This window comes from Drosophila subpulchrella, chromosome X, assembly GCF_014743375.2.
Source record: "Drosophila subpulchrella strain 33 F10 #4 breed RU33 chromosome X, RU_Dsub_v1.1 Primary Assembly, whole genome shotgun sequence".
NCBI lineage: Eukaryota > Metazoa > Arthropoda > Insecta > Diptera > Drosophilidae > Drosophila > Drosophila subpulchrella.
The window spans coordinates 984,900-1,004,994 of record NC_050613.1 but is presented as its reverse complement, the minus strand read 5'-3'; the positions used below and the strand labels follow the sequence as shown (position 1 = coordinate 1,004,994).

The 20,095-nt window shown below is 40.0% G+C and overlaps 2 protein-coding genes across 5 annotated transcripts in view; one reads left to right on the top strand and one right to left on the bottom strand.

Moving 5' to 3' along the window:
* Positions 1 to 20,095, top strand: part of LOC119558262 (chaoptin) — a 412,604-nt gene that overhangs the window by 291,817 nt on the left and 100,692 nt on the right. For all 3 annotated transcript variants that reach the window (XM_037871610.1, XM_037871611.1, XM_037871612.1), the window contains one exon: positions 12,847 to 12,880. The gene's annotated coding sequence lies outside the window, so the exon portion shown is untranslated. The remainder of the gene's footprint in view (positions 1 to 12,846; positions 12,881 to 20,095) is intronic.
* LOC119558263 (protein folded gastrulation) overlaps positions 3,895 to 20,095 on the bottom strand; it is a 45,563-nt gene continuing 29,362 nt past the window's right edge. The window contains exons 1-2 of one of the 2 annotated variants that reach the window (XM_037871614.1): positions 18,612 to 18,794; positions 3,895 to 6,941 (exon numbers count right to left, since the gene is read on the bottom strand). In XM_037871614.1, the coding sequence (XP_037727542.1) occupies positions 4,747 to 6,903 (2,157 nt within the window). In that variant the 5' untranslated portion in view covers positions 6,904 to 6,941; positions 18,612 to 18,794 and the 3' untranslated portion in view covers positions 3,895 to 4,746. Of the gene's footprint in view, positions 6,942 to 18,611; positions 18,795 to 20,095 lie in introns of those variants that run through there. The other variant, XM_037871613.1, reaches the window with a different exon arrangement.

Genomic DNA, 20,095 nt, shown 5'->3' with positions numbered 1-20,095 from the left:
AACCGTTTCGTGCGGACATCTATGTATATATGCACTCTTTAAATCAATTGAAAGCTATTAACTAATTAACTTTTCCGTAGAAATTCCCATATTAATTCGATATGTGCGTTTGTAGGCGTTAGAGTGGGCGTGGCCTACTTTTTCCAATCAATAGGTATTGACGAGACAAATACATTTAAGTTAACATTTTTTTTCTAGCACGAAAACTTTGGGCGCCAAAGTTTTTGGGTCGGCTTGTGAACGTTAGAGTGGGCGTGGCATATTCGCGAAACAAACTTGCGCTGCGCTCAAAGCTACGGAATCTGAATCGGAAGTCCCAATTCTGTATCTGTAATAGTTTCCGAGATATCCGCGTTAATACTTACGATTTTTTGAAGTTTGTGGGCGTTAAAATGGGCGTGGCAAACTATTTTGGGTAGACTAAGAAAGTATACTAGATTTGCCAGAAAGTGTGTAACAGGTAGAGTCCGTCTGTACGTCTGTCTGTCCGTCCGTATGAACGCTGAGAACGCAGGTTCTTGAGGTTCTGGGACAGCGCGAGTTTATTTCATTTTGGTAAAAGTGTAAATGCCATTATGTTTTGGTTATCAATATCTATCTTCATGCCAACAATTTTGAGATCAAAATTGTTAAAAAAAAGTTATAAGCAAATAATGAAATCGACGCTAGGTGGCGGGGTATGCAATTGTGAACAGTCTTTTTGCTGCATATCCCATCTCCATCGCACTCCTCTAAGCTAAGTAACAGGTATTTGATAGTCGATGGCATCGACTGTAGCGTTTTCTCTTGTTTTATTCTGTTTTTTATTCGACAACGTTTTTCTTAAAAAAACTAAATCGGTAATGCGTTGTATTAACTGTTTTTCATACATATGTGAACAAACATATTTATTTGCGTACATATTGAATAATAAACTTGTGTCGAAAAATTAACAGACTTTAAACTGCACACACAATGACACACCTACACAATCACAAACTTACACATATGTATATATTGTAATATTGAACATGTATTAAATATAGTGTGATTGTTTTTAGCAACTCATCTTAAGCACGATGCAATGTAAGAGATATATGTTAGAATAATAATAATATATATTTTTTTAGACGCCGGAGTTCCTTAAGAGTGCCTTAGGTACATAAGGAATGACGAAATAAAAGAGGCTATTCCACCGATTGTCGTGGAACTAAATTTATAAGTCATCCGAATTTGTAACGCCACCCATCCATGAATATGAACTTTATGTTGAAATGAAAGTAGTAAGTCTAAAATATATATGGTTATAAAAAAAATTCAGCATTTATGCTTGAATCCATAAACGATTCATCTCTAAATCGAGATCAGTTTATCTCGAAATCGAGATCGATTCGATGTTGAAACAGAGATTTCGATCTCGGTCTTGAGAATTTGAGTATGAATCGATCTGGGTTCTCATTTGAGATTGAAAACGGTCTTTTTTTTTGTTTGAGTACACTTTATAACTGCTTATAACTATTTAATGAATTGTCCATTTTTAATAATATTCAACATGTATATGGATATTTAGTATTAAAAAAAATCACATTTCCTTTTTTAAAAACCTTCAAAAACGTAGGCGATAGATAGATTTCGGCGTTTCCGGGCTAAAAAATGTACATGCGAAGTCCCAACTTTCTAGCTTTTATATTTTCCGAGATCTCCGCGTTTTTATACCCGTTACTCGTAAAGTAAAAGGGTATACTAGATTCGTCGGAAAGTATGTAACAGGCAGAAGGAAGCGTTTCCGACCCCATAAAGTATGGGGGAGAGTGGGGATAGGTGAACCACGGAGATAGATGAACCACTACAAATATTTCACCTTCTGTCATGATTTTGTGCGCCATCTTTATGTGTGTTGCTTACTTAGTCGATATCCTAACCTCACACGCACGCACAGTCGCGTCAAACGATTGTTGTCGTTTTTATCGCTAATCGAAGTTTGTATTCGCCGTTTGCAGCTTCAATTGTGACCTAACGTTTTCTTGGAAAAATTTTATCGTGCTTCGCCAGTGGCATTGAACTTCATAAAATTGTATTTTATCGTAAGTAGACGCAAATTATGATATTTCCACGGATAGCTCACGCAGATTAAATATTTCATGTTTTCTTCAAATCACTTCTAATTGGCTGATGACTTGTGGGGATACATGAACCAGGAGGACTTACGAGGGTACCCAAAGGCTAAACCACGAAAACAGACGACTCGGGGAAGAAAACGAGGAAGGAGTATCATTGCTACAGACTCACCGCAGAAAAATTGATCGCGGAAAAACACAATCAGAAAACTCAAGAAAACCTTCGAAAAAAGAAAGAATAAAAACAAAAATAAGAATAAATACCAATATTGTAATGTTTGATTTCATGCTGTAAAGGTGCAATGTTTATATTCGAACAGAAAGAAGGCATGCACAAAGAAATAAATTACTCTTTTTTTATACAATTGTAGTTTTTGTGTTATCCTGATAGGTGGTTCAACTATCCCCATAGGGTGGTTCAGGTATCCCCACCCATTTGAGACAAAAATTTGGAAAGCAAATAAACTTTACAAAACAAAAGATAGTATTTTTGCATAATACTTAATATTCCAAGGAATGTGGGCTCTTTTAGATTTCTATATACAGCAGACCCTTACGTCAAATTGTTCAGACATAATAATGTTAATAAAAAAAAGTGGTTCACCTATCCCCACTCTCCCCTATATATTCTTGATCAGGATCACTAGCCGAGTCGATATAGCCATGTCCGTCTGTCCGAGATCTCGGAAACTATAAGAGCTAGGCTCCTGAGCTTCTTACGCAGCGCAAGTTTGTTTCAGCAGAGCGCCACGCCCACTCTAACGCCCACAAACCGCCCAAAACTGTGGCTCCTACAGTTTTGATGCTAAAATAAAGATATTAACTGAAATGTATTGTTTTCATCAATACCTATCGATTGACCCAAACAAAAGTTTGCCACGCCCACTTAATCGCCCACAAACTTCAAAAAATCGAACATATGAACGTGGATATCTCGGAAACTATTAAAGATAGAGAATTGTGATCTCTGATTTCGATTCCGTAGCCTTGTACGCAGCGCAAGTTTGTCAGGCAAATAAACGCCCACAAACCGCCCATGCCTGTGGCGCCCACAATTTTCATGCTAGATACAAAATTTTAACTGAAATGTATTGGTCTCGTCAATACCTATACATTGATCAAAAAAAAAACTTTGCCACGCCCACTCTAACGCCCACAACGCTTAAATATGTCTACCGCCGGTAGATGGCGCATTTCAACATCGATTTGCTGCTTGCATATTTCCATTTCCCTTTGGTCCCTTTTGCTGAGTAACGGGTATCTGATAGTCGAGGTACTCGACTATAGCGTTCTTCCTTGTTTTTTATTGAATAGCTCAGTTATAAGTGCAAGTCCATTTTGCTTAAATGTATAAAATTTACTCAATAATTGTGTGTGTCTCTTTACCGAAATTTCAGACCAATGTACGTGCAACATTAAAAATGATGCAACGGAGTTCCCTTTGTGAACTCTTTATGCCAGTTGCTACTCAAACTATTACCTAGCCTTTTATCCACCTCTCGGCCTACCAGCTAGATATTAGTTTATTTCTAGTCAACAGTATTCCCAGTATTTCCAGTGTGCAAAGGGGAAAGCACCAGACTTTCGGTCAGACTTTCGAGGCGAACATCGAGGGAATCTTTCTTAAAGCCTCTTCTGCTGGCATTTTACTTGCGGTTGAATGCGTTTTGCCCGGGACTCCTTTCCAAAGTTGTTACCTATTCCCGCATAATCGATACTTACCGCAGTCTTTGGCCAGCTATCAAATCGTGAGGAAACCGTAAGCCGCACAATTGCCACTGCCCCAGAAAATACACTGTTTTTGCAATTCCGTATTTGTTTTTCTTCAGAACTTTGGTTGTTGGTTAAATTTCATTTGACAAAAACATATTGCTTGCCTGATTCGGTTCGTTTTTTTTTGAGTAAGTGGTTCGAAACGCATTGTTATAACTAATTAAATGCATTACACTATAGTTTAGGCTTTAGTTTTGATTTCAGGTTACAAACGTTAGCACATTATTATATCTATATATATATAGGTATAGAAACACAGGCTTTTTTTATTGAATGCGATTACAAATGCCTAGATTTGAATAGCTTTCTCACTAGGGTTTATACACAGAGACATCTACAAGTGCTCCGCTAATACACATATAAATTGGGTAATTGTGATAATAGTATTAAAAAAAAAGATTCAGAGTATACATTTAACTAAGTCTAACAATCAATTCATAAGCCTAAATAATCACAATTAATTATTGCTAGGGCTCGCAACAACGACAGCAGTACGCACATATGTATAAAACTATCATAATATAAAAAAAAAGTCCCCCTAAAATTAAATCAACAACTTAAAAAAAGAAAGCAGTTTAAATACCACAAAATAACGCCAGGGCAAAAAAAAATGCGAAAGTTGTTGCTAAGAAGTGTGTTTGGGATATACTATGTACAATTTGGCATTCAATTAAAACATAAAAAGATAATAAATATTTACTTAGACAAATGACGAGTGCAAAGGTGAGACAACTATGAACAAACTTCAACACGCAATTGAAACGCTGTTGCTGACACGACACTATCTTACACTAGACTACACGGCACCCAGCGACATCCTGTGGCTCTAGGCGGTGGCCAGAGCCAGGAGATGCTGGCGCTGCATTTAATGTGGCCGTTAGCGTGTGGTTGCTGCCATGTCGCTGCCGCGAAACGTGCTGAAGAACCGAAGCAACAGCGAATGATCCTCACCATTGCCGTCGACCTGGCGCTCCAGACGCCATCCAATGCTCGGGAGCCACCAAAAAGGCGTATAGCCATCTGGGTTGCTGCTGGTGGTCGGAGGTGTTGCAGTCGCCGCTATTGCTGTTGGCTCTTCGGCAATCTGTCCTACTCTAATTATTTTACTATTTCTATTGCTACGATTGGTAATACTTAATTGCTCTTCTGCTGCTCCTGATTTTACTGTCGAGCTGCTCTCATTAGCCTGGGTCGATGTTGCTGCTTCACTTGTGCCCTGGCCTAATTGCGGCATCACCTTTGACCAATTTGCTGCTGTTGTGACGGTTGCATCCTCAGTTGATGTAGATGTTCCTTCTGCGTTGGTTGGCTCAAGCTGCTGTTGGTTCTGTTGCTGCTCTCCCTGCTTACCCTGCTTACCCTTTACCAGCTCGTTGATGAGCCGCAGTTCCTGTTGGGCATCAATTTCACTGCTGGCTTTATGGCCCCCATCATCATCGGCGTGGCCGGCAATTGTATTTGTCATTAAATTGTCATTGTCACTCGCCGGCATATCGTTCTGGTCAATCAGTTCGCCGACAGTGCTGCTGCTGGGCTCTGGTATTGCTGTCGTGCTGCTGGCGGCAACGTCTTCTACAAAATGCTGATAATGAAACCGGTCGGTGGAGGAGCTCAAATCAGCAACATCAGCTGCCGTTGTTGCTGTTGATGCTGTTGATGCTGCCGTTGCCGATGTTGTTGTCGTTGTCGTCAACTGAACCGGTTGCACTTTCGATTTTATCAAGACCAGGCGATTTTCACCTTCATCCAACTCGGATTCTTCTGGCGGATGTGGTGATGTTAGGCCTGAAATGGAGGGGGCAGGAGATGTGTCCATTGACACCTCTGTCGACACCGTTGTGCCGCCTGTATTTGTTTCTGTCTCAGTAATATACTCCTCCTCCACACTTAGCACTGAATCCGTGGTGGTCCCTTCATCCCCCTCTAGCTCCGTTCCCACCCCCTCTGGCTCAACATTTTCATCTGTCTGCTTGGTCTTTACATCCTGGTCCGCGCTTAAAGGCGGCGACACCTTGCGATGACTAAAAAGCGGCGGCAACAGCTCAATGCTGCCATCGTAAGCTGGCAGAAAGGCGTCTGCCTTGAGAAGCTGGACCAGATCCGCCCCCGAAATAAATGTATTCGCTGTAGTGGAGGAATTTTCGATATCGATGAGGGAACTGGTGACCAGGTGCCCAGCGCCATCCTGCGCCTGTCCCGCTGGCAACACAATGGCTTCCACCTGGCCAATGTCCCCGTTGGTGCTGCTGGCGTTGGTGTTGCTGCTGGGCAGGTTGAATGTGGCCGACGTGGACAGGGCATCGCTAGAAGCCGCCATCAAATCGCCACCACCAACCATGCGGTTGCTGGCATCCCCCAAAGGTGCAGCTGGTGTGCTCATGGTCGTCGTTGACGTTGCCGCTGTGCTGGTTGACGTTGCCGCTGTGCTGGTTGACGTTGCTGCTGTGGAACTGCCGTTGCCGCCATATATTGATGCCAACAAGTCCGGCGGCATTGGCAAGTCCTCGGGCTCACCCGTGCCCGTGGGGAATTTCTTCTCGAAAATATTGAATTTCAGCGGTGCATCCTCGCTGGGCAGGGCTTGGTCCTCAGCACCAAGGCGGGGCGGCACACTATCTTGCACGGCGGTTGGTATTACCGATACATCGTACACGATCTTTTCGCTCTCTCCGTCATCGCCATAGTCGTAGTCTAAAATGGGTGGCGGTGGGGGACTGCCATTTGTGGCACCGGCCAAAATGAGTTCCTGCTTGATTAGATCCGTGGGATCAATGTTGGATTGGGGAATGCAGAGCTCATTGTACAGTGTGTGGCCCTGCGGACAGTGACGGAAGGGTAGCGTGAATATCGACTTGGCAGTCACTTTCTTCTCCTTAGTCAAGCTCCGTTGCTCCGGGTCTAGGTTCACCCAATCATTCCAAACCATTCGCTGGACATTGCCCTCGATGGGTCGCGAGGTGATCGGCAGGCCGTTGTTGGCCCCCAAGAAAATCGTTAGCGCCAGGACCGCCAGCAGGCAGTTAGGCGGTGCCATCTCTTCGGGATCGATCGCTCGCTTACTCCTGGATAGCGCTGTAAAGACACAAAAAGGGGACTGGGTAAATAAAATGCAGTGATGGGGGAGAGCCCAGTATGAAGGAGTATAAAATGAAATAGAATTCGCCCAGAGCGAACACTGCTCACAATGCCCTTTGTATCCCAGCAGCTATTTTAATGTCCGGATCACCCCTAGCCCCAATATCTCTTCGACAACTGCAAAGTGCCTTCTTTGTGGTCGGGAGAACAAGACGGAACACTGGGTTAGTGGCCGCACACAGAGTGTCGATGAACATTGGGCGAATAGGATTCCATATTTCATAAGAATTTCTGAGATTTATGGTTCAGACTAGAATAAATATTTTTAGTTATTGTGTTTATATCCGTTACTTGTAGAGTAAAAGTGTGTACTAGAATCGTCGGAAAGTATGTAACAGGAAGGAAGCGTTTCCGACCCTATAGAATTGTTTGGAATCACTAGCAGAGTCGATCTAGTCATGTCCGTCTGTCTGTCCGTCCGTATGAACGCTGAGATCTCGGAAACTATAAAAGCTAGAAAGTTTGGATTTGGTATGTAAATTCTTGAGCATCTTGGACAGCAGGGTGCCACACCTATAAACGCCTATGGCGATGAAAAATGTAAATGATTTTGCTTTGATTATCAATGTCCATTTAAATGCCAAAAATTATGACATCGATGGCATCAACTATAGTATTCTCTCATGTTTTTTTAAAGTCTCCTTGCTTGTATTCTTTATTCTAAAAATCATTTTCGCTACCCGACGCACTTTTGTTCCGTGATACTGCTCGACCAAATCTCTGGGGTTTTATAATATTTACCAAGCAAGAGGGATAAGTAAAAAAAAAAAACACAGATATTTCTTAATCATCTACAGCTTTTATAATCACAACAGTGTATGTAGAAGGTTACCTATGAAAATTAAATGTGATGGTATCGTTTTGCTCAATATTTATTTCATAAATATATTACTTTTATGAATTTAGAAATAGTGTTTGATTAGTGCTCTAATCGAAACTTTTTGCAACACTTGTGATAGTACAGTTTGCAGCCAATAAAAAAAACGGATGGCAATTGTTTTCTTAATCAATAAAAGTTCAACATTCTTTAAAAAAACCAAGAAAGAACGCTAAAGTCGAGTGCCTCGATTATCAGATGCCCGTTACTCAGCTAAGGTGAGCAAAAAGGAGATGCCACCTACACGCGATTTCAACATATGGAAATGTGGGCGGCAGACAGATTTAAGCATAGGTATTAACAAGACCCATACATTTCAGTTAATATTTTGATAAACATCGCTTAGACAAAGTATTTGTATACTTCTTGTTGGTTCTGATTATTTAAAGGAAACACTTGTGGTGCATGTAACGTAGATCATATTCCTGAAGAGGTGCGACACCTAGCAGAGCCTACGGTTTATTATTATAGAATTTGACATTACCGCAACCACTGTGCTTTGAAAGCAATTGGATTGAAAGATAAAGAAGTAGTTGCTGGCGGCGTCGCACAATTGCAAGCTTGGGCATCGCATTAATGGTTCTGTCAACGGTTCCACTCGCACACACAAAGACATGTCCAGGCCATATTGCACATCAGTCATTGCTGTTGTCATCATCATCATCATCAACAGCAAGAATGACAACAACACCGTCGGCGGCAGCATATCAGCAACTGCATGTTACTGTTGTTGTCGCATTGGGCGCTGAGGTTGATGCAGTTGTAGGTGGTGCTGTAGTGGATACTTTTGCTGCCGTTGAGCTTGTTGGAGATATTGTTGCTGTTGTGGCAAATATTATAGCTGCTGTTTGCAACTGCAATTTTTGTTGATATGGTCGCTTCTGATGCATTTGTACCTCCAATTTGGCGGATGTTTCTGTTGAAACTACTGGTATCGCTGCTGCTGTTGTATCTGCAACGGTTGCTGCTTTTGCTGCAGAGATTGTCCATGTTGCTGAAGCACTTGGCCCAAGGTGTGCTCGAAATCCTGAGCACGCACAAGTGTTTATTTCTACAGGACGTCGGGAGAAAGCGAGATGGAACCACTAAGAGCGGAAGAGTGAAAGGGAGGCACTCGCATGTGTATGATGCACGTATATAAATTCATATGTAGGTTATCGGGGGTTCTTGGAATTTATAAGTTCAAGTGTGAGGGCTGTGACCGCGACTTTTCTAACTGTTGCACTGATGGTTATGGGGTTGCTGCTGTCAATGTCGTGGGTATTTGTTAATAGCCATGTAAAATCGGAAAGTGCGTGAGTGTTGCTGTCTTTGGGTCGCGTATCGGTCGTAAAAGCCGAGCACATCTAGAGCCTCATCTCTTCTTTTCGGGACCCGTGTCTAATGTCAAGTACCTAGTAGATGGTGGTCGTGTGGGTTGGTGGCCCTGCCCGATAAGGTTAATGTTACCAGTGTAACGGTATTTAATAACACAATGACTTTGACACCCGCAGCAAATGAGGAAGAATATGCGAAAGATGGCACCTGGCACGTTGTATCCCGGCTAAAGTGGGCTAAATTACTTCGAAGTACAGTTATAAATCTCCAATTTTTCATGAAAAATCCGTTTGTTTGGTTAACTAATTACTGTAAATGTGATTATTGTTAAACAACCTGTACGGTTACCCAATTTGTGTTGTGTAGGTCGAAAATTGCAATTTATCTTTTAAGAGCTTACATTTTTTTTAAAGATCACACATGAAGTTTTTACCTCGTTAGGTCTGACGCAACTCATGTGAATCGCGTTTTTCTCAAAAACCATGTTTTGGAAACCGGTGGACTCGAAATTTTTTAGCACATATTCGGCATTTACATCTTCACCTTAAACGAAGGATAATGCCAATTTACTTATCTTACAAATAAAACGCTAAAAATAACAAGGAAGAAAGCGCAAGGGAGATAGAGATATGCAAGCAGCAAACTGGCTTTTTCCGAGATTTTGGGACGCCACCTAGCGACGAATATTTTATCCAATTTTAGTTTCTAAACTTTAAATTTGTGCGTAGATATATAAAAATTAATAAACAAATCAAATTCCCATTTACACTTTTAAAAAGTTATCTCAGCGCTCACACGGACCAGATCAAGATTATATATGTATACTTAATAGGTTCGGAAACGCTTCCTTATACCTGTTACATACTTTTCTTTAGTCAAGTGACCTTGTACCCGTCACGCTGTTAACTTAAAAGTGACGTTACTGACTGAATTTAGCCATTTTTTATATAACTAAAAAATAACGCATTACAGTGAAAATTTCACTTCTAACCACAAAACTGGGGTGAGTGAGCATGGCTATTTTTTCAATAGGTATTGAACAAATAAGTGCATTCCAATTATAATTTTAGTTTTTATTTAAAAAATATGGGCGCCTCAGATTTCTAGGCGTTAGGAAACCTGAATGCTTCCTAGATTTTATAGTTTCCGAGATCTCAACTGCGGTATTTCTTGAAACTATGGTGACTTTCTTATTTTAATGGTAAATTGCCTTAAATTAAAGGCATTTTTTCTTGAATGTAAGGTGTTTTTCTTGTTTCAAAGGTAAAGCGCCTTAAAAACAAGGGCAAGTGACCTACAAATTAAAAAAAAAAAATTTATAAAAATATCGAGGGAGGACATGTTTGCTGGTTCTCGGCAAACATTTTCTGTGGTACTTTTTCTGTACTTATTTGGTAAGAAGCACCATTTATCGATTCTATCTTTGGTTGCCTAAAATTTTAGTTGCTGCAATCAATAATCGTGTAATCGTGTATCGCCTTCAAAAACCTTAACTTATCCCATCACTCCTTGCCGCCCAATAATGTGATGCTCTATTTCCACTTTAGATTTGCTTATCTATATTTATGAAGCCCCCGGAACACCGACCAAAGCAACGATATGAATCCCATGGAATCCTGGCTTTTGGCGGACATGTGATGACTGCTGTTCCAGGCTGTCACAAAGCATCAACTGTTATTTCAGCCACAAGAGTCCCATAAAAAGCTCCCTAAACCTCCATCTCATTCTTTTTGTATATAGGAAACAGGGGAAACCCCAAAATTTCTCCGTGAAATTCTCACAAAAAACCCTCTGTGTGCCGCTTCCATTGTGGTCAATAAACGGACGTGGCGGGTCGGACACTCCATCTTCCATGTCCTAAACTTCGGAACATCCGGGGTGCTTCGCATCAGCGCCCAGTTGAGCTTCCTATATCAGTTCATCTGTCAGTTTGGCGGGGCCCAAATTGAAATCAACATCACACGTCGCACATTTTTAATTAAAAATCAGCAACTGATGTCAATTTTGAGGAGCTCTCTTTCTGTTTTGCTCTTTTTTCGTTGTTTGTTAATTCGGACAACATTTGATGCCTTTAACGCGGACATGGAGATAGAGATAAAAAGAGGCATTTGGACATGTGGATATGGATGTGTCAGCTGTTTGTACATAATTCCGCAAACATACATTGACATCTTGCTAATACAAAACAGCAACACGTAGGATTCGGTGTTGGGTGCTTCGTGCCGGCACGTATTCAATTCGATTCAATGATTTAATCCCGCATTCGGTGTCCTGCGTTTCGTAGTGCATACCCCGAGTTCTAGTATACTGGCAGACACGCACAGTCATCCTGGATTTCCCGCATCTACGTAACTGAACGAATGCGTGCACATGATCCCTCAGGTTTTGACTTTTTCGGACTGCGCGTCCTGTCCCCTTAATCATTTACCCGCCTGCTGCCACCATTTATTCCTACACCCAGGGAAAAACACCGTACTTAAATCAAGTACAAACAGCCTTGATTTAAGAACGATTTCATGTTTACCATTTAGGAACGTTCGTGCTGTAAAAGATCACACATTGAGCACATTTTGGATTTAAGCATCTAATAATTCTCAACTGTTTATTCTAAAAGTGATCGTTATATAGTATATAAGGCGCAAAAATTTCATATTGATTTAAGAGTTATTCTTCCTTAAATCATGCCTCCAACTTTCTTACTATGTTATTAAGTCGTTCTTGTTTTTAGTACAAATAGAACTAGATTTAAGAATTATTTATACTCAATTAAAGACGAAAAGGTTCTGAAATCCAGAATTTTCGGTCTTGAAAATTCGTGCTTGAAAGCTGAATTTTGTTCTCGAGTTCTGTATTTTCCATGCTTGGCAAAGTTTTGTCACCGAAAATTCTTCTTTCAAGCATTTTTTTCTGAGTCTATGTTCGTATATGTACATATATGTTCAATGAACATTGTTCATATATAACATTCTCAAGCTTAACAAGATTCGGCTTATAGGGACTTTCAGCTTACACCACAGCCAAAACCTATAGGGGATCAAAATCGGTTATCGATCACTTTAAGTCTAATCGACTCCCACAAAATTATTCCAGACTATTTTTCGATAAACAAATAATAAGTTTTAGTGTTATGTGAAACTTAAATCAATTTCACTTATGGTAAAATTAACATGTAGTGTAATTAAAAAAAAACCCATCACATAAATTGGGCAGTGTGACAGTCTATGCGTCTATGTCTGGAATGAGTGTATCACTTGCGGGGCCGTTCAAGTATTCGATTGTCTGATGGTTGCAACCTTTTAACTCTTCTTCTGTTCGTAGGTGTGAAAAATGTGAGAGCAAGTCTGTTTGTGTAAGAGGCGAGTCTTGATCTGCAGCGATTTGCAGTCTTACTGATAGATGTACAAACAGAATTAATTTTGAGATTTTGAAAAATTGTAGTGTTTCTTGTAAAAGTTCTTTATCATATGTCTTCATATTTTGGCTTGGCAGAATTCAAACCTTTTTATAGACGTGTTACACGCAGTGCCCCAGAAGTGTATGCCCCAATATAGACTAGGCATTAAAATAGCTTGGAAGAGCCGTGTTCGACAGTCGACAGCTTTAATCTGGACTTTAATTAATTTTTCACGTATTTTCTTATCTTTACAGAACCATTTGTTAGGATGTCAGCCCTAATCTAAAAGTGAGTAAAGTTATAAATAATTAATTATAACATTAGTTCACTTAACCAATCATTTCCAAAATATGCAACCCTAAGATATTATGGATGTTTATGACGAGATATCCGTCAATCAATACAATATATTTAAAACAAGCAAGAACGCTATAGTCAAGTACCTCGACTATTAGATACCCGTTACTCAGCTAAAGGGACCAAAGGGAAATTGAGATATGCAAGCAGCAAAGTGAGATTGAAATGCGCCACCTACCGGCGGTAGACAGATTTAAGCGTTGTGGGCGTTAGAGTGGGCGTGGCAAAGTTTTTTCTGGATCAATACATTTCAGTTAATTCAGTTCAGTTAATTCAGTTTTGTATCTAGCATGAAAATTGTGGGCGCCACAGGCTTGGGCGGTTTGTGGGCGTTAGAGTGGGCGTGGCATATTCGCGTAACAAACTTGCGCTGCGCTCAAGCCTACGGAATCTAAATCTAAAAACCCATTTCTCTATCTTTGATATTTTCCGAGTTATCAGCGTTCATATTTACGATTTTTTGAAGCTTGTGGGCGGTTTGTGGGCGTTAAAGTGGGCGTGGCAAACTTTTTTTGAGTCAATCGATAGGTATTGATGAGAACAATACATTTCAGTTAAAATTTGTATTCTAGCTTCAAAACTGTAGAATCCACAGTTTTGGGCGGTTTGTGGGCGTTAGAGTGGGCGTGGCACTCTGCTGAAATAAACTTGCGCTGCGTAAGAAGCTCAGGAATCTGCACGCCAAATCTTAATACCCTAGCTCTTATAGTTTCCGAGATCTCAGCGTTCATCGGGGCGGACAGACAGACGGACATGGCTAGATCTACTCGGCTAGTGATCCTGATCAAGAATATATATACTTTATGGGGTCGGAAACGCTTCCTTCTGCCTGTTACATACTTTCCGACGAATCTAGTATACCCTTATACTCTACGAGTAACGGGTATAACAAGGAAGAACGCTATAGTCGAGTACCACGACTATCAGATACGCGTTACTCAGCTAAAGGGACCAAAGGGAGATGGAGATATGCAAGCAGCAAAGCGAGATTGAAATGCGCCACCTACCGGCGGTAGACAGATTCCGAAATCTCAGCGTTCATACGGACGAACGGACAGACGGACATGGCTAGATCAACTCGGCTAGTGATCAAGAATATATATGCTTTATGGGGTCGGAAACTTTTACTTCTTCCTGTTACATACTTTCCGACAAATCTAATTTACTCTTTTACTCTACGAGTAACGGGTATAAACACCAAATATAACTGACTTTTTAGTAATGGTCAAATTATTAAATTAACAGGCATTTAAAGGGAAGTAATCAATCACTAAAATTTGTGTGCCACACTCATTAAACGCACAGAGAGGCCTATTTTCTTTACGATTAACAGTTATAAAAATGTAATATATTTTCTTGTTAAATATAATAGGTATTGATTAAAATTTTTAAGAGAAGAACTATAGATATTTTTTGTCTTTTTTAAAGTGATAACAAAAGTGAACGCTATAATCGACGGCCTCGACTATCAGATACCCGTTACTCAGCTAAGGGGAGTGCGAGGGAGATGGACAAATAAAAGCAACAAAGCGATAATATTGCGCATATCTTTTTAGTGGATGGTCCGATGATAATCTAAACAAAAATGCAATACCCCGTTGAAACAAACTTGCGCTACGCATGAAGCTTAAGAGTCTACATGCCAAGTCCCAACGTTCTAGCTTTAATAGTTTCCGAGATCTCAGCGTTCATACGGACAGACGGACAGACAGACATGGCTAGATCGACTCGGCTGATGATCCGGATCAAGAATATATATACTTTATGGGGTCGGGACGCTGCCTCCTATCTGTTACATACTTTTCCCCGAATACAATATACTCTTTTACTCTACGAGTAAGGGTATAAAATCATATCTAATTACTCGGCAAAGATCCCACTTTGAAACAAGTGAAATGAAATGCGTTGAAGTGGAACTTTTTGGGAGAAATATAATGGTATTTTTTCCGTCTGGCCCCTTGGCTGAAATCCTTTTAGACTTAAAATATGATATTGCGTGGTCATCTCTGGCTACATAAAATCCACTATTTTTCTCGTAATCGGCCATGGAAAGGCAAATCCTCCCGATTTTGATTTATCTAAATCGTGTCTTTCTTAGTTTTTGTGTAAACATTACGTGGATATTCGGCGAAAGAGTGGTAATATTGTCAAAAAAAGGTAGAGCAGCAAAGCTAGATTGTAAAGCGTAAGCTATCCGCGATCTCAATGTCTTTAAAAATGATCTTAAATGTTTTATTCAAATATTTTTTTTAGCATAAAATTTAATTAAATTATTTATATAATGTAATCGAGAAGATAACAAATTTTATCAATTCCTTCAAAATTGTTTAAGGAGTTAGTTTTAGGGCAGCAGTTCAGCGGCAATAAAAACTAATGACACCAGCCCGAACCACTTGGTGCTGCCATTTCTGCTTTGCATGTTGCTACTGTAACCACTTATTGCGCATAAGCAACATCAACCACAGCAACAGCAGTCACTTGTGCTTCACTCTGACTCAATTCGTTCTGTTTCAGTTTGTATTTTTAATTTTTACCCACCAACCAAAATTATCGCGAAGAAACCCGAGTTCAAAAACTGGTTGAGACTGTAAAGAGTGGACACGTGCGTGGGTAATGGCCTCCTGAAAGATACTTAAAGTCGGAGGTATTAACACAGTCAGTATGCAGCAGTGCATTTGCACACATTTTTTTTAACGCGTACAAGTATCTGTGTTTTTGTATGGCCAAGTATTTGGTGATACAAAGCACTTGCGGTTAATTGAACTACTTTGTCGATTAGATCACAAATGGTGCAATTGACATGCAACTAATGAACTTTTCAAAATTAGAGGACAATGTTCAGAGATTAAAATTATTTTAAGCCGGTGACTAAATGGATTGCACGTATTCTTCGATATTACTCGTAGAGTAAAAGGGCATTAGATTCGTCGATATGTATGTCACAGGTAGAAAAAAGCGTTTCCGACCCTATAACCCCCGTTTTTATACCCGTTACTCGTAGAGTAAAAGGGTATACTAGATTCGTCGGAAAGTATGTAACAGGCAGAAGGAAGCGTTTCCGACCCCATAAAGTATATATATTCTTGATCAGGATCACTAGCCGAGTCTATCTAGCCATGTCCGTCTGTCTGTCTGTCCGGATGAACGCTGAGATCTTGGAAACTATAAGAGCTAGGCTATTGATATTTGGCGTGCAGATTCCTGAGCTTCTTACGCAGCGCAAGTTTGTTTCAGTAGAGTGCCACGCCCACTCTAACGCCCACAAACCGCCCAAAACTGTGGCTCCTACAGTTTTGATGCTAAAGTAAAAATTTAAACTGAAATGAATTGTTATAATTAATACCTATCGGTTGACTCAAAAAAAAAGTTTGCCATGCCCACTTTAACGCCCACAAACCGCCCACAAACTTCAAAAAATCGTTAGTATGAACGCGGATATCTCGGAAACTATCAAAGATTGAGTATTAGGATTTCAGATTTAGATTCCGTAGCCTCGTACGCAGCGCAAGTTTGTTATGCGAATATGCCACGCCCACTCTAACGCCCACAAACCGCCCAAGCCTGTGACACCCACAATTTTTATGCTAGATAAAAAATTTTAACTGAAATGTATTGGTCTCGTCAATGTTGCCACGCCCACTCTAACGCCCATAACGCTTAAATCTGTCTACCGCCGGTAGGTGGCGCATTTTAATCTCACTTTGCTGCTTGCATATCTCCATTTCCCTTTGGTCCCTTTAGCTGAGTAACGGGTATCTGATAGTCGAGGTACTCGACTATAGCGTTCTTCCTTGTTTAGCTTTGAAGTCCACGGTACAACCTTGAGATCCAAGCACATCGTTTCCAATATTTATGCTCATACCTATTTTGACAATATTACCACTCTTTCGCCGAATATCCACATAAGATGGTTTACACAAAAACTATTATATCTGGCGAACGGAAGACACGATTTAGGTAAATCAAAAGCAGGTGTATTTGCCTTTCCATGATTTTCATTATCTATCTTTATGATAAAAATGGTCCAAATCGGACCATCCACTAAAAAGCTATGCGCAATATTGTTGCTATCATTTATCCATCTCCCTCGCACTCCCCTTAGCTGAGTAACGGGTATCTGATAGTCGAGGCATTCGACTATAGCATTCTTCCTTGCTTTTTCTGGCAAAATGGACAATCAATCGACCACCTTACGCCTTGGCTCAGTTGCCAAAAGGTGTGTCAAAGCAACGAAGAGGCTTTCTCGTTACAGCGGACATTTTTTAAAATTTTGTTTATATTTATTTTAACTGGAATATTAATTTGAACTGAAAACAGTACGAAATTGGTTTCCTGAATTCGCTTGGGATCACTTGGCCCTATCTGTAGAAATAATCTTCATTCTGACATCATCTTCTGGGGTTAGTGCCAGCACATTTCACAGTTCCAAGACCCGCACAATCGATGGTGTTTGTTCAATTGCAAATCTCATTTCTCATTTTCCATGTTTATCTGCTTCCCTTTCTCGCTGCTCAGAAATGAAAAGCCCATTACCCTCTCATCATCGCCTTGTTCTTACGTGCTCAAACACTTCACACGCCAATTTCCCCAATATGTTTTTCTTTCCCATCATAAACTATTCAAATCGTGAATTGAATTCCAAACAAACCGAAATGCGTCTGAAAATCGGGCGTGAGAAACGCAATTAGTTTTCAATTACCACGCGGCGAGTGGGAAAACGAATCAAATCAAAATTCAATTCAATTAAACGCAGCAGGTGGTCGCAAAGGGGCGGGATAAGTTCGCAGTTGCCAAACCTCAGGCTGAAAGTGAAAGTTATCGATAATAAATAGATAATGCAGTTCTAAATGGTTGAGGATCCCAAAGAAACCTGAGGAAAGCTGATCTAATTGGGGGCACAATTGTTTATGACACCGTCGTGTGGATTGTGTGTTGTGGGTGTGGCCATGGACTTGTAGATAGAGTAGTGTCGGCGGTGCCAATGGGTTCTACGCTTTGGTTTGGCACAGGCCGCAAACAAGCTGACTAATATGCGCACGCAGACGCGTGCCGAAATCATAAAAACGCATTCGCACTCGAATCGATTTACATTTTGGTAGCACTTAGGCAAGAGCACGACATGAAACCCCCAAAACGTCATGACAAGCACGAAAGTTGATCCCATTTAACTGAAAAGCCTAAAAAGGTAAACAACAACCAGCGGATAAAAAAAATCGGTATTCACCGAACAAATAAACGAACAAAATACCACGGTTAGAAATCGATGCAAATGTAGCTTAGGAAAAAAAAACTAATGAAAACGTTACGGTTAGAATATACAAAAACTGTGGCGACACCAACGAGGTTAATATATTTATAAAAGGACCCAAGAAGGTAACGCAGCATGATTTTATAAGATTCGATTTTATTCATTATTAGAAAGACTTCGGTTCTTAGCTCAGCTCATTGGAAAGATTCTTACAGTTGGCAAGCAGAAACTGAAAATCAAGTATTGGTTTTTCAGCCTTATATTCTCAAGGTTTTAAAATTAACTTAACAATTTAAAATATTTTTGTAAAATTAGAAGATTTGTTTTACAGATTCGGCTAAGTTAACATGCATATTTTAAACCACTTTATTATTATTATTACGCTGACAAACGCACATTTCCCATTTTACTCACGTTGAATTAGTGATATTTTAAAATTGAACTAGATTCATTAGATTTCGATCGAGAAGGGTTATAGTTTTTTTTAATGGTCCAATTAGTGGTAGTTGAATTTTTTGTCCGTCCATTCACAACATTTCACTTAAAAATAAAGCGCAAAGTCCAGATTTCTAGCTCGAGATTTTAAAATTTTATTTTGAGCGACTTGTATAGTTGAAGATCTGAATACAGACTGAGTGGAAAATTCAAGAAAAATCACAAAGAAACCAAAACAAAATCTTGGCCGAGAGCAGCGAGCGTACACAGCACATACAAAGATACGTAGATACATCGATTTTCATGAGTGAGAGATACAAAGAGAACGCTGAAGATAAACTTACGCAATATAAAGAACCAAAGAGCCAAGAACCCGCTATGGGAAAGTGTCTGAATATGAACCTGTGGCATGTAGCTGTGGCTGTGTCTGCAACAGTATCTGTGCCGGAATGGGTATCTGTATATCTGTGCTCTGGCGATTTGGCGGTAAATCTTTGCCGCACTTGTTTGTTTTGATCCTTAGGACAGGTAGAACACCTTATCTGGTATCTATCTTCAATATCTACCTGCCGGGCAGCCTAGAAATAATATTGTTACAGGGGGAGACAGTGCGAAACCCATGGTTAATAAGAGCGATAAGGGCGTCCTTGCCAAGCGAGCGCAAGTATACGTATCCGTACTGCATCCTCTGCTGATAGCACCGAGCAAGCGAAAGAGGAACAAACTTGGCCATAAAAATGCATTATATCATACACCTTTTCTTGGCTATTTTTCTTCGCTGGTTAGGTCCAATTTCTGAAAACGGAACAAATTATATGATGCAACAAAGGTGAGAATCGACTTAATAATGCATTCATTACTGGTTAAGTCGGCGAACCAATTTGAGCACATCCTGAGATCAATGAGGCATGCGGTCTTTTAGTGTAGATTCTTTAAGGTCGGCTATTAAAAAAAATATTTTCTAAGTCTCTGAGAGATAACGAATATATGTTTAGCATATATTTATGTTAAATCAAACAAAAACACCTCTTAACGAGGTACAAATCTAGTGACGATCACACCTTCAACAAACAAAAGTTCTGATATCAACTTTTGTGACAAAAATGTTTTATACGATCTACTAAATAAATACACATTCTAAATTTTTCTCATTCGACACGCTTTATCAAAATCGTACAGCTAAATACAGGCATATTGAATTGCAGCGTGCCGAATGTAAAAAATAATAATAATAAACCACTTATTACATATTTTCTCAAAATTGGTTCGAACGATTTCTTTTTAAATTTTCAAGCTATATAGCCCATAAGATTTCTTGACTTTTTATCTTTATCACTTTTTGCTATACAAATTACCGTTTGTAAGAAGTTGAGCGATGAAAAGTTTCATGCTATTGTACCTTGAATGCCCAAAACTATGCAAGATTGATTTATAGAAAATAAAATAGGACTAAAAAGAGCGCA